Source organism: Parus major, chromosome 5, assembly GCF_001522545.3.
Source record: "Parus major isolate Abel chromosome 5, Parus_major1.1, whole genome shotgun sequence".
NCBI lineage: Eukaryota > Metazoa > Chordata > Aves > Passeriformes > Paridae > Parus > Parus major.
In genome coordinates, this window is record NC_031774.1 from 27,590,066 (window position 1) to 27,611,016 (window position 20,951).

At 38.1% G+C, this 20,951-nt stretch overlaps 1 protein-coding gene across 3 annotated transcripts in view; it reads left to right on the forward strand.

Moving 5' to 3' along the window:
- MAP3K9 (mitogen-activated protein kinase kinase kinase 9) overlaps window positions 1-20,951 on the forward strand; it is a 61,922-nt gene that overhangs the window by 25,031 nt on the left and 15,940 nt on the right. For all 3 annotated transcript variants that reach the window (XR_001522326.3, XM_015631813.3, XM_015631814.3), the window contains exons 3-8: window positions 2,964-3,144; window positions 10,347-10,495; window positions 13,895-14,070; window positions 16,106-16,346; window positions 17,474-17,596; window positions 18,328-18,481. Coding sequence is in view for 2 of the 3 variants with exons in the window: in XM_015631813.3 (XP_015487299.1) it covers window positions 2,964-3,144; window positions 10,347-10,495; window positions 13,895-14,070; window positions 16,106-16,346; window positions 17,474-17,596; window positions 18,328-18,481 (1,024 nt within the window). In the remaining variant the exon portion in view is untranslated. The remainder of the gene's footprint in view (window positions 1-2,963; window positions 3,145-10,346; window positions 10,496-13,894; window positions 14,071-16,105; window positions 16,347-17,473; window positions 17,597-18,327; window positions 18,482-20,951) is intronic.

A 20,951-nucleotide genomic window follows, 5' to 3' on the forward strand; every position in this document is an offset into this window, starting at 1 on the left:
GAGAACATGTTGCCTGTTTGTTTGTCATGGACTAATACAAGTGCAGAAGTAGTACTTGCAGAAGAGGACTTGCACTGAGAGTATTAAACAAGGTGTAATAATTGTAGGTAAAACTCAGAAGCAAGTGAGACCATGTTGATTAACATAAGCAAAATGCTTTTGCAGTGTCCTAGCAACCTTCTGTGTGTTCTGCATAAAAGATTTTTTTTTTGAGGAGGAGATTGAAATTAATTAATATTTCACCTATTTACAAGTTCTTCATTGAAATTCAGGCAAAAACAAGAGGGGAGAGTAAGGTTTTTGGTTTTTTTGGTTTGAAAATCTGACAGATGGACAAGGGTGACTCCTGGCAGTTACAAGTGAGCCCGTTGATACTGAATAACATGATAGAGAACTGAAACAGATGCTGGAAAAAGATACCATTTTTAAAATTAATTTTAAAAAATTTGGATTGTAAGATTACTATCCCAAGCAGTTATTACATAGAAATAGAAAAGGAGCCAAGGTTGTAAGTAAAGAGTCAAAGACTTGCAATAACTCAAGTCTCTTTTGTTGTCCTTCTCAGTGGTCTTTTGTCATGATAATTTTTCTTACTACCCTGCATCTGACAAAAGAACAAGTTCTGGATACAAAAGATCTATGTAAGTACTAATTATTTTGTTAGAACTGAACACAAATCATGGTAATTAGATTTAAATAGCCTCTTACCAGGAAGGTATGTACAGAGTATGTATCAGCTGTGATACATGGTGCTCTGTCCTGCTATTGAGCTCATTCAGACAGAATATGATCTGTGAACAATAAATTTGTTTCTTCCTCATTGTGGAACAATCAAATCATAATGTTCCTCATTTGTTATGGAGGGAAGCAAAAAAAACCAACCCAAAATCCCCTAAACCCATACTTTCTTGTCTCAAAGTTTTACTTTACCTTTACAACAACACTGTACATCTCTAAATTACTGCATTTAAATTTCAAATTACATTTTGTTATTCTGCCAGTTCTTTAGGCAGAGTGGGTACAAGCTAGAAAAAGAAACACTATATACATTCTAAGAAGCTTTTCACTTTGCAGTCAATGAGTGACTTGTTAGCAATTCCTTTTAGCACTTGTTCATCTGCTAGAAAGAAGTAAAAAAGTTAGACTTATTTGAAGAGGCCCAAAGGAAGGAACCTTCTGTACCTTGGTTTCTTGTGGTGCTTCTGTTGTGCACTGAAGTATTGCTCTAAAAATGCATATGCTTTTGCCAAACTGAAGAGAACAGTAACTCTAGGCCTCAATCTCTTTTCTCTGTGATTAGGAAAATGGGGCATTTGGCCATGTTAAAAATTTTGCAAAAGAAGCAAGAACCGGGAGCTTAACCATAGGTCTAATTTCTTCCCACCTTGAGCTGTCCCACAAAAATCTTTGAAGTAGTATTTTGTGAATTCTGAAGCCCTGTAAAAGGGTAAATGATTTTTTAAAAATTTTCAAAGAATGAACAATTTCTTTATTATTGAACTAAAAGCAGTATTTTAACATTGTAAATGTGTGTTGTTTATAATGCAGAAGGGTTCAGATAACATTTTTGGGTTTTATTTAGTGGGAACCCCCATTTTAGTTATTAGAAGGAATGATTCTCCCTGACTCAAATAAAAAAAGCTGTGTTAGCTTAAGGCTGACACTTGAGTCTTTTCATGGACTGCTGAAAATTCTCCTGAAGATTATTTTCTGTAATTTCCGCAGCACATTTGCCTTTTATACGTTTTGTTATAATCCATGATGGTTTGATTACAGAGGTTGTGGGGTTTCTTTTGTCTGGTTGGGGTTTGGTTTGGTTTGGTTTTTTTGCAATTGATGCATCCATAGAAAAAGAAGAATGTTTTCTAAGAGCCTCTGTCTGTAGTGTCTGTAATGACATTAAAAACAGAGTAGCTGCATAATGATGGTATGTAACTGGCTCGGTGATTTTTGATGTGAAGTCTTTGGAATAATAGTAATACAAATATTTTTTTTTTCTTTGTGGTGCTTTACAAAGTGGGTTAAAATCAGTCCAGGGGCTTATGGTTCCATTAGTTCTGGAAGTCTAGTGCCCTCATATTCTGTAGCTTTATGTTTCATTGCTGGTGCAACTCGTGCGGTCACTTTGCACTAATATAAAGAGAGAAGATAATTAGATGGTGCTAAAGCAGGATGTATACTTGTGGGTTCTGGTTTACACTTGGTGGTGTAACAGTACAACTTCCCAGCTACAGAGGAATATGTATTATATCACAGCATTCTTGAGTTCTGCCTCAAGGTGTTTTTGAAGTTCTTGGGTATTTTGGTTCTTTTAAAGTTCTTGGGACTCCTTTGCCACTGAAACAGAGCAGAAAAAAGTAGTTTAATAATGATGGGTGAGGGAGTCTGTGGGGGTCTATATGCATTCTGGAATCGGGCATGTTATTACTGGTCAAAAAGATATTTTTTCAATAGTAACTTAAAAAAATTGTGCATAGAGCTTCTACTCCTAACATATTTACATGAAGGGTATATCCAGCCTATGTGTGTATCTGGATTTACAAAAAAAGTCTTCTAAGCAGTTCAAGAAAAAGCTGCTATTACTGGCTTGCTGAGAGAGGATTAATTAGGAAATGTCTTCCCTTATCTGGATTTCTAGAAGTTACAGTGGTTCACTTCCTCTTAGCGCAGAGCATTATACAGAATGACACTAGACACTATATTAAATAATGATGTTATTACGTATTTCTTCTCTGGGGCTTGGTACTTTGGTTAAATTTGAAGTTATTTGCTAGAGAACTGTTCAGCTGTCAGATGAAGGGATCAGCCTGAAATAATATGTAATAGGGGATGGTATGTTTGAATAACAAAAAGCCAGGGAAAATCTTGAAATTTGGGGGATCTCCAGGAAAATCTTTTTTTGCATAAATACTAGCTTTACTCTGCATACCTTTTATTCCCCTTCCTCCCCCACTTTTCTCCAGTACTGATACTCGAAAAGGTGGAAAATGGAGATCTGAGCAACAAGATGTTGAAGATCACGGATTTCGGCTTGGCCAGGGAATGGCATAAAACTACCAAAATGAGCGCAGCTGGGACATATGCCTGGATGGCTCCTGAGGTCATCCGCTCTTCCATGTTCTCCAAAGGCAGCGATGTTTGGAGGTATTGATTTGGCATTAAGTGATTGGAAACTAAAGAGTAACTAGACCTGCCAGGAAGTTTCTTTTATATAGAAGAATGAATAATAGTGAACTGAATATTAAAATTCAGGTCTTAAGAAAACTTTATCCACCAGCTTTCCGTCTGTCAGACTTGCCTCATTGCTGTAGAAAGTAAGTGGTGGACCAGCTACTGCATGCCTTCAAATTTTTGTTGTTCTATAAATTTTCATTCAGATTATTTTGGGATTTATAATCCAAATCTCCTCTGCTTTATCTAAACCAACCTTTTTGTGCTTATTTGGCTATTAACTGACATAATCAAAGACCATAATACAATCTGAGAAGTACTTCATTTTTTTACTGTTTTACATACAAGATAATTCTGAAATATTTTGTTTTGGTAGTAATCTGTCACTAATGTATGTGTACACAAACACACTTTACTTAATTGAATTCCCCTTGCTGTTTCAATCTGAATACTGTTTTTTGCTTTTATAATAATTTCATTAATTATTTCATTAATTATTTCCATCCTTCTAGCCTTTTACATAGGATAATCTCTTATCTGGGTCCATCTGAGTATGTAATCCATAAATAGTAACTTGCATGTATGTATTGTCTTTTTCATTCATGCACTGGAATTTTTATGAATGAGCTAATTATGTGGGGAGGAGTGTAGGGGTTGGCCTATATACTTCCAGAAATTGAGTTTGAATACCACTGTTAAGTGGATTGGTAAATAAAGAATTCAGTAAATGGCTCCGGGACAGTGACTTTTCTGGATGCTGGATGACTTAGAATTAGTACTGAGCATCTGAAACAAATTAAATAGAGAGAGTTATAGTTTCTTTGTGGTGAAAAAGGTGTTGAAATGTCAGGATCTTTGTCTTAGCAGTAAGATTCTGTCACTGGCCACTAATGCTTCTCCACAAGTGAGTGCATTCTGTAAAACCTGTCAGGATAAAGAAATTGCCCAGCTGGTAGACTTGTCTAGCTTTTATGGCAGCTATTTGGTGTGGGAAATTTCATTTTCCTTGTCCAGTTTTGCTGAATAGGTAATGTAGATAATGTATTGCCTTGTGACAAGTCTGTGAACTTGTATTTTGCACTCTAATAGCATGGATAAAATTCTGACTGTGTAATTAAATGTAGTAGCTAATCTGAGATGAATTGAGCAAGAACTAGGTTTTTATTTGGAGTGAAGTCTGGCAGAAGTTAAAATCTTAAAGCTGTGCACCTTTTCTGTGCACGTGGTGATGGTACTGGTTTGTACACAGCTTGTCAAGCTCAGACCTAAACTTGCTGTTCTCTGAAACAGTGCCAGGAAGGATCTTTAAGGGTAACCTGAGGGAAAGGGGGAACAGTTTTCCTGAAATTGTAACTTTACTAAACCAGGCATGCTATGAACAGATCAGTAAATGTTCTGTATCAGTATGAATTCGTTTTAAGAAGTTAAGAATTATTCAATTGGTTGGTGATTTTCATGAAGGTAACACAAGTGCCTCAATACTTGTGCAAAAGTACCAATTTGGTCATTGATTTAAGGACTGTGAGTCACTTAAAGACTGTAACTAACTGAAATTATTTGTTCATTTTTCAGAATGCTTTATCTCTGCTTTTAAGATTCCTTCATCACTTTCTCTTGTTAAAGTTACAAGTCTTCCCTTGAAAATAAGTTGAGTTCCTCACAAGACTCTCCCTTAAACAGAGTTACCACCATTAAGAGAACTTCTGTATTGTCTCTGAATAAGCCTTTTCTTTTTTGTGGCTAAAACCTCTATTCATAGTTAAACAAGCTGAAAAGAATATGTATGCAGAGGACAAATGCTTGCCAGTGCAATCACTACTAGTCTGTCAATGATTGTAAGCCCTAGATTTTACAAAAGCAGTCATGGACTTGTGTAATAAATCCTGTCCCCACCCAAGGATGCAACCTGAAATTCTTAACAGGATGAAGTTTTTTATCCTATTAGACTTGCCCCACCTCTTGTCCAGTTCAACCACTTGGCTAATCACTGGAGTCACAGGGGGTTTTTTTTCTGCCTGACAACCTTCCAGTTGGTCTATGCAGCATCAACAGAATTGTCTCTAATGTTCACAAGCCCTTTTATTTCAACACCTTTTCTTTAAAGCTTATTAGAATCATACTGCTGGCTGAACTGTTGCCCAGCCTTTGAACAAGAATCTTGTTCTGCTTGCGTTCTTGCTGCACAAGCAGGTGAAGAAGATGCATGCTAGGACTGAAATTTCCTGAGTCAGTCTTATCGTAACTGACGGCTTCATCTTTTCAAAACATGTTTCAAGGTCCATTTAAAAAGCTCCATCTGTTTACTCTAGAGTAGGTTTGGCAAAGAACTTAAAAAGAGTGAGGAATGGCCACACACAGTATTTATCACCAGGGTCTGGGCCACTGGGAAGCTTGTTCATAGTACCAGTACTTAATAAATTTTGCTAGTGAAAACTTGTTGCTGTGAATTTTGCTGTGCTGTACCCACAGGCTCTAGATGTACAGTAGAAGCCTTGTGCTTATACTGCACAGAGGACAATGAAACTACAGTTTTATTTAAATAAGTCCATTCCTGTAAATCTGTTATGTGTTTGTATTTGCTTTGGATTTACAGGGATAAAGTTGAAGCATGGGTATTGCAGTTCATCTGGTACTGCACGCTCATGTTAGCAGGCATATAAATAAAATTTTTCTGTCGTTTGGCTGTTTAAATATATTTCTTGTTTGCAGCACACTTATATTTTTTACTTGTGCTGCTTAAAAGACAGTCATATTGTCGGTACTATTGGTATGTGGAATATAAATGCATCATACAACCTTCATCTGAGTTCTCTATGGTCCTCAGTTTGGATTTTTTTAAGCTATATGTGTTCTGAGACCAGTGAAATAATTGGGAATTCAATTTCCATTTAGGAATGGAATACCAGCTAAAACAATCAGATTAGCAGATGAGGAAGTTTCAGGCATTCAGTGCTGGGTCTAGAAACTTCAGTCATTAGAATAAATAGTTTTAATCTAGTGTTGGTCAAGCACTTCCATCCACAGCTGACCACTTGTAGGCTTCTGTAGTTTTCTGTGTGTAATGAAGCACTGGCAAGACTTCAGTACCTGACACATCAGTGCTGTCTGGCAGTATTAGGAGAAACTCACCTGGGAGAAGCACATGCTACTGATTGTTGTGAAATGGGAAGGAATGGTCATCTCTGGAACTGTCAATTCATTAACATGCATAATGCCAGCTGTTAATAGACATAAAAGTGTAATTAAGTTCGGGGGTTTTTTCTTAATGAAAGTCATGTTCTAGTTTCTGTTGGAACTGGGATCTCTTTGTTGGGCTGATAATTCCTTCCTTATGGAAAGTGTTGAGCCTGGGGAAATGGATAAGAGAAGTCTATGGTACAAATACTATGGAACAGTACCAGTGAGAATAAAAGACTTGTTTTTAAAAAGCTGACAGACTAACAAGGGAGGTGGCAAAATCACATGTGAAATCCTGCAGACCTCCAGCCTCCCTTGCCCTGAAAATCCAGCGAGTAGGATTGAACCTGATGTTAAATGGCTTAAGGGATTACTGGATCACTGAAAGATGGTTAATTATTCACACAAGTGTCAGTTGACTTGGATGCATGGGTTGTGTCACATGGTTCATTTCGTAATTGAAGTCCAAAAATTACTACTAGGTGCTGGAAAAATAAATGAACTTGATCACTTTTTCCCCACTGAGAATGAGTAGAGGCCCTTGTTTCTTTCTTTCTATGCCTTTTTTTGTGAAGTCTTCTGATCTAGCTTTTTCCTTTGTACTTCCCAATCTTCTGCTTGAGAGTTAATAGGAAAACACTCTGTTCAGCACCTCTCTTGGTGTTTATTCACTTGGGATTATTGTTCAAGTGCCACAAAACAGTATTCCCTAGTTCTGTGGAAGCAGTATTCTCAGTAATGAACTGTAAGTTAATGGCATTGAGTTTTGTCAGAAGCAAAGTGACCTTTCCTGCAATATACACTTCTAGTGTCACATTGGAAGAAACACCAATCTGTCTATTCCTTTTTCCTTTAAAAATTACCCTGCAGAAGAAGTGCTTTGAGCACATCAGTAGTGCTTTATCCAATGCTAGTGTTAAAGTAATAATACAGCTCTTTGGTAGATTTTACTACCTTTTACTATCAACAGTTAAATCCAAACAGAAGAGTATCATGAATGATCAGTCAGATTTAGACAATCCAAATATACATTCAGTTCAGTTTTCATTTTCTTCAAGTGTTCTATAAATCCTAGAAGGCCAAAAAGAAAATGGGAACTCCCTAGATTCTATATTTCTTTCAAATAATGGTCTTGAGATAGTAAGAAGTAGTAATTTATAATACCAAGAGTGTGAATTACCTAAGAAAAAAGCAAAAGATCATGTAGGTCAAAAATATTATCATCTGCTTAGTAAAGTAAAATAGCTGTGTTAGCAGCAAAGGTTGGATCTTTAGTGATTAAAATCCTTTTTCTAAGTAGGAAAAGTGCTGTTAAGGGTGTCCAACTAAGGCAGCAGCAGCAACTTTAACAGTGAGTGTTAAAAATGTGATAGGATGGAAGGGAGATTGCCAGAGTTTGTGATAATGTACCCCAAAGGAATAGGGAAATTGTTGTTTTGAAACAAGAAAAGCTTAATATTGTAGCTTCAGACTTTTCCATGGAGCAGCTATTTAAGGAGCTTGTAGGAAGAGAAGCAGTTTTTTATTTGGTCTTCAGGTGTGCTGAGGAGGCCTTCAAGGTTGTACAGTAGGACATGATCCAAATATATGTATACTTAATTTTTATATCTTTGCAAGCACAGTTAAGAAAAATTAGTCCATTACAGTAGTGTTTAATCTCAAGATTATTGTCAACAATGGGAATTTTGTGTGAAAACTGCAGAAGGGGAACACTCAACACGGGTATCTTTCAAGGACACTTTTAAAGCTCTGAGTAAATGTATGGGAAATCCTTTAAAAGAACAAAGAAGACAATGTAGAAAAGACTACTGAAAGACATCTTTTTAAAACGTCTGTATCCGAATGAGGAAGATTATGCATTGACTTGAGCTCTGTCTAGTTGAACATAAAATGAAGAAGATAAAAGGGTTGTGAGGAGAGTCTTCTAAAAGCATAAAACCAAATCCTTTGCTTTCAAACACAGCACAGGTGAGAACCCTGCAGGAGAACATAACAGCCCAGAGGTGAGCAAAATATGGGAATGCAGAGAAGATAGGGCTATACCAGGAAAAAAAACTCAGTGACTTGTGTCTGCCAGATTGGAGCAAAGAGGCCTTTTAAGCTGAAAATTTCTCTTTAAGGGAGTCAAGCCTGGAGGACATATCTTCCTGAAGTAAAATTCACAGAGATGTTAAAACTGACTGATGAAATGAGCAGTAACTATTCCTGAGATTTACAGTAATATCCAAGATTTCTACAAGAACATGAAAGTCAGCTGAGTTAACAGCTGTGCTGTGTAATCTGTTGCTTAAAGCTGGTGTAGTACCAGAGAAATGGAAGGCAGCAGACGTGGTTGCAGGTCTTAAAAGAGCTTCCTGAGGATTAGCAAGTATGATCTGGAGTTCTCAATGGTAAAAGCAGCACTAAAGAGCAGGGAGCTGGTAGAACTGTGAGCATATCTGGGGAAGAGTCAACTTTTGTAGAAGAAAATGTAATACCTTGTAAAACGTGAAAATGCTTGAAGGAGACACGGAATATATGGATAAGTGGTGAGATTGCTTATGCTATGTTTGGATTTATAGACTTAAAGCAAAATTGGTCATCATAAGCTTTTAAATAAGGTAAATTGATGTGGGAAAAGAGGGAAAGTCTTTTCCCCATCATTTAATCAATTCTTAATTACTAAAGGAATAAATAATTTTTCTTGGTGGGGAATTCTTTGTTCAACACAATCATAAGTGATTTGGAGAAAAATAAATGGTTAGGTAGCATGGTTGATGATACAAAGTTATTCAGGATAAGAAAAATTAATCTACTGCAGAGAGATGAGGAAAAGTTTTATTATAATAAATGCTAAAATAGATGGTACTGGTAATAAATACAAAGTAGTACCTATAGGAGAATTTCATATGTACAGTTTATGGGCTCTAAATTTTACTATTGCGATTCACTAAAAACACATTGGAGCTACTATGGATAACTTATTTCATTTTTGTATTTTGTAAAAAGTAAGAAAGGCAAGTGGCAAATGAAAATTTAATAGGAAAGAAACAAAACATGCAATACCATTTATGCCTCTTCCCACATCTTTAAAACTTTGTGATTTTGCTGGTATGAGCAGACAACAGAAGATGTCAAGGTCAGTGAAAGATATGAAATGGCTTCTGTTCAGGACAGTAACTAGATTAGAAATTAGCTAGATTAGCATTTGGGGGTCTGGAAAGATGATGATTTAGGCAGGATGTATGGGAGCCTGTGAAATCATGGACAGCATGGAAGGAGCTAATCGGGAACATATGTTACACTTTCCTGTATTGAAAGAACTACAGGGAAGCCAATGAAATTACCAAGTGACAAGCTCAAAACACATACACAGAAGTATTTTTTGTCAATGTATCATTCAATTTGTGGAGTTCGCTACTACAGAACACAATGGGTGGTAAATGGGTTCACAAGAGAGTAAGAACAATGGAAGAAAAAACTGTCAGGTCACCAAGTATGAAGAAGCAGTTTCTCTTTGGGGTTTCCCAGAAGCAGAAAAAATACTGAGGTTGTGTTTTTCATCATATACTTTGGGGGATAACAGTCCTGGAACTATTTCCATAACTATTTCCATAACTTCATAGGTAGTATTTTCTTAAGATGACAACTTAATTCTGAAAAAGTATTTTTTACTTTTAGAAATTGCAAGCCACCATACAAGTCTTCTTCATATTTTTGGGTGTTTTGAGAGGTCCTGGTTTGAAACTAAATTAGAAGATCTATGGTTTTCAGATTGTTCCCAGTTTCAGAGAGAAAATTATTTTTGCCTAAAAGGTGAAAATGTCATCTTATTTCATACTCACTAAAAAAAAGCAGGTAAAATAGGGCAGATCACCAGCTTGGCATTCATGATAAGCTTGTCCTGCAAACTGCAATTTCTTTAGTATACCAGACTCCCAGGTTCAGGTACCTTGTTGCTTAACAAAGGCTGTGTTAAAGTCAAACATCTATTCTCCTTTTTGTTTTCTTCCCAATAGTTACGGTGTGCTGCTTTGGGAACTGCTAACAGGAGAAGTACCATTCCGAGGAATTGATGGTCTTGCAGTAGCGTATGGTGTTGCTATGAATAAGCTTGCCCTTCCAATCCCTTCCACGTGTCCTGAGCCTTTTGCCAAACTCATGGAAGGTAAGCCAGCTGTGGTGTGAGTGTGGTTTGTGCTGTTTTAAGAGTGCTGTTGAGCATGGCCTCTTTGTGTTGTTTTGTTACCTAAGAGCACCGAGCTTTCCAGTGGCTTCATTCGGTGGTGCAGGTTATTGTGGGAGCCAGGCCTGGCTGTTAGTGTGCTGTGACAGTCAGACTGCTACCAGAATAATGAAAGAGATTTTTTTATCAGCTGGCTTTATAGGAAAAGGGGGGCTATTGCTGTCATCACTTAGCTTGTTTTCTAGTAGTGTGAACTCGCCAACACCAAAACCTCACGTATTTTGATCCTGCTTGAAGTCTTTAACTTGTTTTAAAATTCGTAGCTCGAACATCTTACTAGTAGTGGTAGATTGGTTTGAAATGAAACTTCATCCTATTGATATTTGAGGGAGAGGGTTTAAATATGGCTTTGACATCCCAAAACAACCCATATTTTCGGTCAGAATTATGTGATTTTTCTGCTTTGTCTGTGGAGGTATTTCATACCCAAGGCGGGCTACAGAGAGGTGAAAAAAATACAGGAGTTAGTCATCAGAGCTGCCATAGTTACTGAAAAGAATCGTGTGGGGTAGTTTTCAAGTGTACTCATGTGACCTGGTCTGCTGGCCATTGAAACTACTTTTGTGTGTCCTGAGCTTCAGCTGTTCCTCCCTCCCTTTCTGCCTTCCTCTTTCCTGCCCTCTCTCTCTCTTCCTTACCTTCAGTATTTTTGTCAGTGTCCCTGTTCCCAAGGATTTCTAGGTGTTTATATGTGCAAAACATTTTTATACCTATCTGGCAGAAAGGAAAACAAGATAAAGAGAAATCAAGCTTGGTTTATAGTCTTGGTGAGCAAAGAATAAGTCTCGACGTAGAACTGATACTTGGTGGCCTCTGGTGGTACTTTTAGCCTCAAGAAATGAATAAGAATCATGAAGAAAATGTTTCTGATGGATTTTTTTTCCTGCTTTTGGAATGCTTTTGCCTTTCACTGGTCTTTTCTTTAGGTTTCAGGCTTCAGTTAATTTAAAGTAAAGATTTATTGTATATTCTGCTGAAAAAGAAATATCCTACTGGATAGTAAACAATAGAGTTACAGGTAGAGTAGCTTGTAGGCAGTGTAAAGTGAGAAAATACATCTGAAAGAGGCGATGAAACTACCAGCTCAGTGTTGTTCCAGGTAGTTTATTTTCACATGGTTTCCTGGGTTTCATAATTGTAAGAGAGGGTTTCAAAATAATGCCCTCTATTGGGAAAGTTAGGTAGAGGCATATGGCCAGTGCCTGAACCCAGCAGCACAGGGGTGAGCACCCACGTGGCTTTGGAATACTTGGCTTCTCCCTGTGCAGGGTGTAGATGAGAACAAAAAAACCCAATTACTTTCTGCCCCTTCACCAAAGCTTCTTTTTCAAACAGGCTGTTTCCCATCTCGGGTGAACTCTTCTTCTCTAATGCTGCTTTTACTTTTGAATTACTGCCATGGTGGTCTTCACTGAGACAACAAAGCTGAACTTTTGCTCTTCACAGAAAAGAGTTATATGTTACAATGTCCTCATTAGTGCAAATAATGGCTGATCTAGGCCTGGGAAAATAAAAGCCACGGGCCACCTGCTAGTTATCCTGTTCACTCGTTCATGCGTTTGGCTGGCTGCAGCATTTTGTTTTACTTCGGGTCATGTTTGCTTTGCCATGCTTAAAACCTGAGGTAAAGAAACAGGGATTATGGTACTGACAATCCAGCTGTAACATCCATTGCTACTAATTGGCCAGCAGCAGGGGATCATCAGAGCATTCTTCAACATCCTCAGTTCTCTGCTTTCATAAAAGAAGCAAATTAAAAGCCATAAACACAAATGTGTTCCAGCATGGAACCCATGATTTTGAAAGCACAACTCCCAAATGCAAAATCTCAGTAATGCTAAAATCCAAGAAAGGAACTGCAGAACCAAGCCTTGGCTGTTGCACAGGTTTTGTGAAGTGTTTTTTATTTTTAATTTCAGCTGCCCTTTGGTGTTCTTCAGTCCACAAAACTGATGAATGAACTTTGATCATGCCTTGATGAATGTCTTTTAGGACATCATCTAATAGTTTTAAGAATGTTCCCTTTTTTCTGACTTCAAGGTCTAGAAAACTTTTAGAACATTTTTATAACTCCTGTCTTGTGCTGCAGTAATATGTGTTTTAAGTCCAGTGACCATGTGGAGCAATGCTATATGATGAGAGAGACCCACATGTTAGTTACTTCCATTCACACAGAAAAACTGTATTCCTTACAAATATGTGTGAATATGAAGCTTTTCTATTTGGTTGCTCTGGAATTTTGGCATGCAGGTATCTAGCAGTACTAAAGAGAATAAGGACACTTGCTGAACAAGAACCCATGTAAATGCTGGTACAGGACAACACAGAATGAGAAAGTGTTTTTTTTTCTGCTGGAGTAGAAATGAGGGGAAAGGAAGAGATAGGACTGAATGAGTGCAGATTTCCTATTCAAAAGTGTTGTTAAATCAAAATGGTTTGGGGGGTTGTTTATAGCTTGAGGGGTTACTTCATCCTATTTTCTGTTTCTGTTTTCTGTGCTCAATTCCCATCACTGTAAAACATTGGCTTTTGTACTGTTGCTCATTGAGTTGCCTTATGTGGTAAGATGGCTACCTTCATTTCTGTGTTTTTAGAGCTCAGTAATTGGCTAAATAATTGCATTAGATTGTAAATTTAAAAAAAAACCAAAACTTGTTTATCTGTGTTTTCTCCTAAAAGCATAAGAAAAATGTCTGATTAATTTTCTCTCAAATAATAAAAAAGAACCTGTAAAAACAGGAGAACTTCAAATGTCTGTATTTACTTGAATCTCCTATTTTCACACAAGTTATGCCCAGTTTGCTTTGCAGGAGAGGTTTTCCATTCTGAGAAAAGATTCATAATGACTCAGCTTAGTATTAGAATTTGGCATCAGGAAAATCTCTTGATAGATATCTTCCTACAGTATGGCTGTTAACTCTTATTATAAAATAAGTATTTGCAAGAGCCTTGCATTTCTACTCTGTGAACACATGTGTATCTTAAAGCAAAATATTTAAGGAAATTATTTGTTATTTTTTAAAAAATGCTTTAAGGTGTAATCTGTAAAATTAATACATCTGTATTTTACTTGACATATTATTGCAGTAGAACTTAGAGAGCTAGGTAGTTGGGTAGTTCAAGATTTCAAGTGCTGTTTGATATTGTACAAGCATGAATTCCATACTTGACGATAGTGCAAATGGGCAGTGGGAAGGCGAGGGTAACACAGGTAGTGTGTATGCCACTCTTAGCCACTGGGGATCAGTAAAGCACTACCCATCCTCTCAGACCTCCATACTTAGAGATGCTTGACAGTTGTTTGTCTTTATTCTCTTCTAGATTGCTGGAACCCTGACCCACACTCACGACCTTCCTTTGCCACTATCCTAGACCATCTTACTGCCATAGAAGAGTCTGGTTTTTTTGAAATGCCCAAAGATTCCTTCCACTCCCTGCAGGAAGACTGGAAACAAGAGATCCAAGAGATGTTTGATCAGCTCAGAGCCAAAGAAAAGGTAAGTAGAGAGCAATGCTCCTTGGTTGTGCTGTCTGGATTGTAATTTCCCCATTTCATAGTTCAAATGGGGATCACTGTTTAGTGCATCCCAGAGCTAATTTTGTCTGTGCTTTACTGGAGCTTGTATTAAGTCCCCAGATTAATGGTAGGTTATGATACACACAAGGGTAGAATCATGAGAAAAATAAATATCCACATCCTGAGCTGGTACTTCTTCTGATATTGTCATGAGCTTCTATTATACTCTGTGCTAATTGCTGTGATGAGTTGTTTATTGCATTTGGTAACTGTTTCACTATTCACATCTTAATTGAGAAACCAAATGAAAACTATTAACAGGAAATGTGGGAGGGGTAGTTTCAGCATATGTATACTCCAGGTAACATTGCAGCTTTGGTTCTGCTGGGTTTGTGTTTTCAAGGTTTTGATCACAACCAAAATGCACAGACTATAATAATCATGAGTGCTACCAGGGGAAGGGTCCAGTAACTGATGTAACTGAAGTCCATCTGGGCAGATAGCAGGAAACAAAAATGCTAGGCAGGAATAACAGGAATGGTGACCATGAGCCTCAAAAAGAAGATGTGAAAAAACAGAAGTTTTCTTCAAGCATGTTTGCAGAAAGCACAGCTTGCTGTGTCTAATTTAAGGTCCTAACAGAGTTTGTTTTTCGTTGTTGGAAAGAAAAACTGCACCAGAACCAAAATCACTAGTGCAATGATATATTTATAAGTTCACAGTCTCTTGCCTGAAAGTAAACTCATAATAAGCAGCTGTCTTGATCTGGGTTCAGAGGTTGGGTTTAGGAGGCAGAGAGAAGGAAAAGAAGACTGAGTCAGAGGAAAGAAGTCAACTTCTACAGAATACTTAACACATTTCTATTCACCTATTTTAGTACCTGTTGGGAAAAATAAATTAGCTGATAGGTATTTCCTTGCTACCATTGATTGTCCCATGGTGTAACTGTGTAGGAACAGTTTTTGAAAACCAGAAACTTCAACAGACAAACAGCTAAATAGTACTAACTACACTGCCCTCAGGCTGAGCACTGTATTCCTCTTTAGCAGTGGGAAAATAATTTTATATGCTGTTCACTTTTTGAGTAAAATGTATCAAATCTCCCTGGTGATGAGCCGGGTAACAGTGTCATTATTAAAACCATCTAAATTAAAATCTATCTGATTATCTATCTGATGTTTAATTCTTCAGTTTTTGCCCTCTGCACTGAAATTGGCTATCTGGAGAGAATTATTCTAAGTGCTGAATTCTTTTGTCCTTGTGGTGAGAGGAGTGGAGCACAGTGGGATTTTGGGATTTCAAGGACAGTTTCAGTTAATTTGTTTTGTCAGCAAGGGATAGATTGAAAGGTTTGCCTTATGTGCTTTTGCCAGGACCATGTCAAGATGGCTTTTGAATATCCCTAAGGAGAGAGACTCCACAGCCTCTGTGGGCAACCTGTGCCAGTGCTTAGAATGCAGTAAAGAAGTGTTCAGAGGGTCCCCTGTGTTTCAGTGTGTAGCTGTTGCCTCTTTTTCTGTCACTGGGCACTGCTAAAGAGAGGCTGGCTTTATCTTTTTTCCACCCTTCCCTCAGGTTTTTATATACAGTGGTAGTATCCCACTTCACCCCACCCAAGCCTTATCTGTGCTAGGGTGAACAGACCCATGTATCTCAGCCCTTTCTCGTAGGAGAGATGCTCCAGTCTGTTAATCACCTCCATGGCCCTTCATTGGACCCTCTCCACTATGTCCATGTCTGTCTTGTACTGGAGAGCCTAGAATTTGACACAGGATTTCAGGTGTGGCCTCATAAGTGGTTATGTCTGAATTTTAATACTGGTACGAGGGGCCTTGAACGGCAAGCATTGAAGTCCTTGAGGATTGTTTTTGGCTCTCAGCTGAGCCTTTAACCAGTGGTGTTTTCGGTTCTGTGGGCACAAGCCATTGAAGTTCTGCCTTCAGAGCCGGTGATGTTAGTCTTAACCCACAGGTCACACAGTAGGCTTTTGTTCCTACTTACTTATCTCCCTGCAGGAGCTGCGCACATGGGAAGAAGAGCTGACTCGTGCTGCTGTTGAACAGAAGAACCATGAGGAGCTGCTACGAAGGCGCGAACAGGAACTGGCAGAACGTGAGATTGACATCCTGGAAAGGGAGCTCAACATCATCATCCACCAGCTGTGTCAGGAGAAGCCTCGCGTCAAGAAACGCATGGGGAAGTTCAAGAGGAGCCGGCTCAAGTTAAAAGATGGCAATCATATCAGCTTGCCTTCAGGTTGGTGATGTGTTAGGCTGTGCCAAGTGATATGGGAGCAAACCTGTAGGTTTGATAGTTCCTTACTACTAGACCCCTAGACATTAGAAAGGATTTGATGTACTTCAGGAAAAACGTGGCTCTTTGAGATCAATAGACTAAATTTTAATTTTAAATTTAAATCTTGTGGGTAGCATTGCCCAAAGTTCCAAGATGAAGGCCAGAAGTAAATTTGAAATGTTGTGTTTGTTAGCCATTGGCTATATATGGCTTACTGTAAAAATGTGGTGTTGCAGTTTAACATGTTAGTACTCAAAATAAACAGATTTTTAAGGATGTATGTACAAGATGATGGAGGTTCATGATCAGGGAATATTTTACATAATGCTGCAGGAGAAACTATAATCTACTGGATTTTTTGGTGCAGGAATCTAAAAATTACCAAAAATACACTGATAGCTGTGAGACTAAAGCCCTAGATTGCTGGTTCATAGGTGAACTATTAACACAGAAGCGACTTCTGGAAAAAATGTTAAATATTAATAAGGTGTTGGCAAAGTCACTCTTAAGAGCTAAGATGATGATGTTCAGAAACACTGAATCCTTAGCATTTCTACTGCATATTCTTTATGAGATTCAAATTTGTCAAAAAAACAAAAGTGTGAGATTTGTAAATCACCTAGTGCTCATCATTACATCAGAGATGATGACTTGTACTATATTCTTTGTTTTCTGGGAGACATTAGCTGTTCAGAAAATAAATTATGATTATATGTGTGTTACCTATGCCTTTGTTTAGGTCTGCAAACACCTATCTTTGGTGGTGCTTAAGAAACTGAGAGGTAAGGTGCAAGGATTCATACAGGGATGTAATTTGGCATGTCAGTCAACACAATGTATGTGTATGTGTTTCACACATACACACAGAAGATACATTTTCAGGGCTCTGAATGCACATCTTCATTCTGAGTTCTCAGTGTGTACAATGGGCAAATAGCAATTAGCTCTAAAACTTCATTTCTACATAGATCCTGTAAGTTGCGCTCTTTGAAAGTTAACATAAATTTTATTTTTTTCTTATATTAAAAGAAGAGAGAATTTTAACTGTGTCTTTCTGCCTTTTTTTTTTTTTTTCTTTTGCTAAACAGATTTTCAGCATAAATTCACTGTGCAGGCTTCTCCAACGATGGACAAAAGGAAAAGTTTGATCAGTAGCTGCTCCAGCCCTCCTGCAAGTCCTACCATTATTCCCAGACTCAGGGCCATACAGTGTAAGGAGCTCAATGTAGTATTGAATTTGGGAAATGTGCAGTCTGTCAGCGTGGTAAGATGCCAAGATTCCTTATCTAGGACAGGACTGTTAAAGAAAGTACCTAAAATGTTTGCCTTGTGCCGTGCATGTATGCATTTAGAGAGAAAAATGGTAGTGTCGTGGTGATGGAGGGAGTATCACCTCCTTCAGAGTTTAAACCACGCTTACCCAAGTTTTTGAAATACTGCTGTTTCTATAGAAAATACATTTCTTAGGTGTACAAGTTAATTTTAAGAAATAGTAATTTGCAGAGTAGATCTGTAAGCATTGATGTAGTGTATTAAGTTACTGTTTTAAGGAAATGAGAACAAGGGCATTTGTCATGCAAATAGTGTTCCTTTAATAACACAGAATTAGGCAGACATGCATGTCTTAAAATTATGAAGATTGTGTTAACTAATGTTTAGTGTTTGTATTGGATATCACAGCATTTGTGTGTTTGGTTTCAAAGTGGTAGTTCTAAAGAGAAACCAGTGGTAGAATAAAGATATTCTATGAGAGGCTACCTATACTTGAAGGATTAGGGAATGCTTAATTTGGCATTTGGTTGTTAGATTTGTGTTTATAAATGGTCAGAATTATGGGAAATTTTTTTGTTACTATATTCTTTATGCTGCTGTGGAATCAATTCTTTTAATTTGTGTATCTGTTTTTCCTTCCCATTTTCCACTGTTCTTTCTGCTTGTGAAGTGACACCTGCTGAAAGCAGTAAAACATGGGGACGAAGCTCAGTCCTTCCAAAGGAGGAAGGAGAGGAAGAAGAGAAGAGAGGCCAGAAGAAAAAGGGACGCACCTGGGGACCAAGCTCACTTTGTCACAAGGAGCTAGGTGCAGGAGAAGAGGGGTAAGAGAGGGACTAGAGGAAGACTCATGTCCAGGTTCTAAAACTGGTCATGAGCTAGCTCACAGGAGATTTGCCTACCTGCTTGCAAACACCTTTCTACTCACAAACTTCTTTCCTGTACCAGAGATGTTAGTGATTCAGAGCAGTTTACAAAATTGCATTCAGTTAATTTGTTAGCAACTGATGTTTCACTATCTGCTATTACACTGTTAGGTGTATTTGTGACCTGTCAAACTTCTTAGCTGTGCAAAACTCTCTGTAGTAGGTTTTCTTTATTTCAAAGCTCAGCTTTCTGTAGTTTCAAATAATATCTGAAACTGCTTCTCTCTTATGATTCTCAGATATGCTTTTTCTTGTTTTAAATGCTAGTATATAAAAAGTATCTGATAAAGCCAAGCAAATATCTTCTCTTCAGTCTTTTGAAAAGGACATGTACTTTGAGTGAATCAATCCTGAAAGTGATTTTTGTAGAAATACAGTAAAACCTCTGTTTCTATAGGTTATTGTTCTGTGGCTTTTTTTTTTTTTTTTTTTTTTTTTGTTTTTTTTTTTTTTTTTTTTTTTTTTTTTTTTTTTTTTTTGGGGTTTTTTTTTTTTTTCCACCTTTGTGTGTCTGAATTATTTATTCCTGGACTCCAGTGAATCATTGCTGGAATGCTGCTTTAAACATAGGGCTGTTTTGGCCTTCTAAAAGAATGCTTGGTAATTTTTAGTGGAGTTTGAACATTTTCCCCCTGATAAATTGATGGTTTGACTCTTGCCATGGTTTTTAGCAGGGAAAATAAAATAGCTGGTTATAATCTTTATCTTTCCTATTGTGTGTTCAGGTGTGAAATGCCTGAAAAATTGATGTTTGCATAGTGCATCAGTATTGTAGCCCCCTGCAAGGTGGCCTGGATCTACTAAAATATGTTCTCTCTCTAAGATACCAAGATAGGTTGGCAGGACAATATGGAGAAAACTTCTTTGACTGCTGCCTGTGGTTTACCTACCGTACAACTGAAGGATAGGATAGCATTCTAAGGAATTAAAACAGATGTCACACTTTACAATCCTTATTTATGTAAAAGGGTGGGAGATCACTGAAGCTGGAAGAAAACACGTCTACCTTGAAATCAAATTCTGGGAATAGACCTCTTCCATTTTCTGTTCATTGCTGTACAGTCTGAAGTACTGATTGGTTTTGGGCACAGACAACGGGGAAGGCGTTGCTTGCAAACTGTGGTTGCTCATGAAACTCCTGTTCTCTCTGCAACTGAGATGTTCTGTAGTACTCAGAATCTCTCCTAGGAGACTCAATATGGATATTGAGTTTTGCAGAGTATCTGAAATGTAAGAGTGTTGCTGAGAGGGCAGTCTGGCTAACATACAATGAACCATTCCTTGCTGAGATCATGCCACACTGCAGACTTTAAATTAAGGGGAGCAGAGTTGCAGTAAATATTAGTGACTCAAAAGATAGTTCTTTATATTTTTTAGTATTTTTAAATTCTAATTTTACTGGGTAGGGAGATAAAACTTCATTAAATATTTAAGGTTGGGAAGGACCTTTGAGTCAAACCATAAACCTAGCCTCTACCATGTTCACAAGTAAACCATTTCCCAGAGTGCCACATCCACACACCTTTTGAACATTTCCAGGGATGGTGATTCCACCACTTTACTGGGCAGCCTATTCCAATGCCTGACCACATTTTAGTGAAGTATTTTCTCCTAATACTTAATCTAAACCTCTCCTGAGGTCTACTTGAGGCAACTTGAGGCCATTTCTCTTGTCCTGTCACTTGTTACTTGGATGAAGAAGCTGACACCCCCCCCACCCCCCCGCCTAGACCCTTCTTTCAGGGTGTTGTAGACAGTGATAAGGTCTCCCCCAGCTTCCTTTTCTGCAAGCTAAACAGCCCCACCTCTCTCAGCTGCTCTTCATATGAGTGACTTTCTAGACCCTTCCCCAGCTTCATTGCTCCTCTCTGAATGTGCTCCAGCTCAGTGTCTTTCCTGGAGGGTCCCAGAACTGAACACAGGATTTGAGGTGCAGCCTCGCTGGCACTGAATACAGGAGAATAATCACTTTGGTGCCAGGATGCCTTTGGCTTTCTTGGCTACCTGGGCACACTGCTGGCTCATGTTCAACTGCCTGTTGACCAGCATCTCCAGGTTGTTTTCCCCCAAGCAGCTTTCCAGCCACTCATCCCCATTGATGGGGATGAGTAGCATTATATGGGGTTGTTGTGACTGAAGTGCAGAACCCAACACTTCACCTTATTGTGTCTTACACAGTTGGCCTTGATTCATCATCAGTGCAGCCTGTCCAGATCCCTCTGCAGAGCCTTTCTGCCTTCCAGCACATCAACACCTCCATGTGACTTTGTGTCACTGCAAACTGATTGAAGGTGCTCTCAATCCCCTCATCAAGAAAACTGATAAAGATATGAAACAGGGCCAACACAAATACTGAACCCTGGGAAAG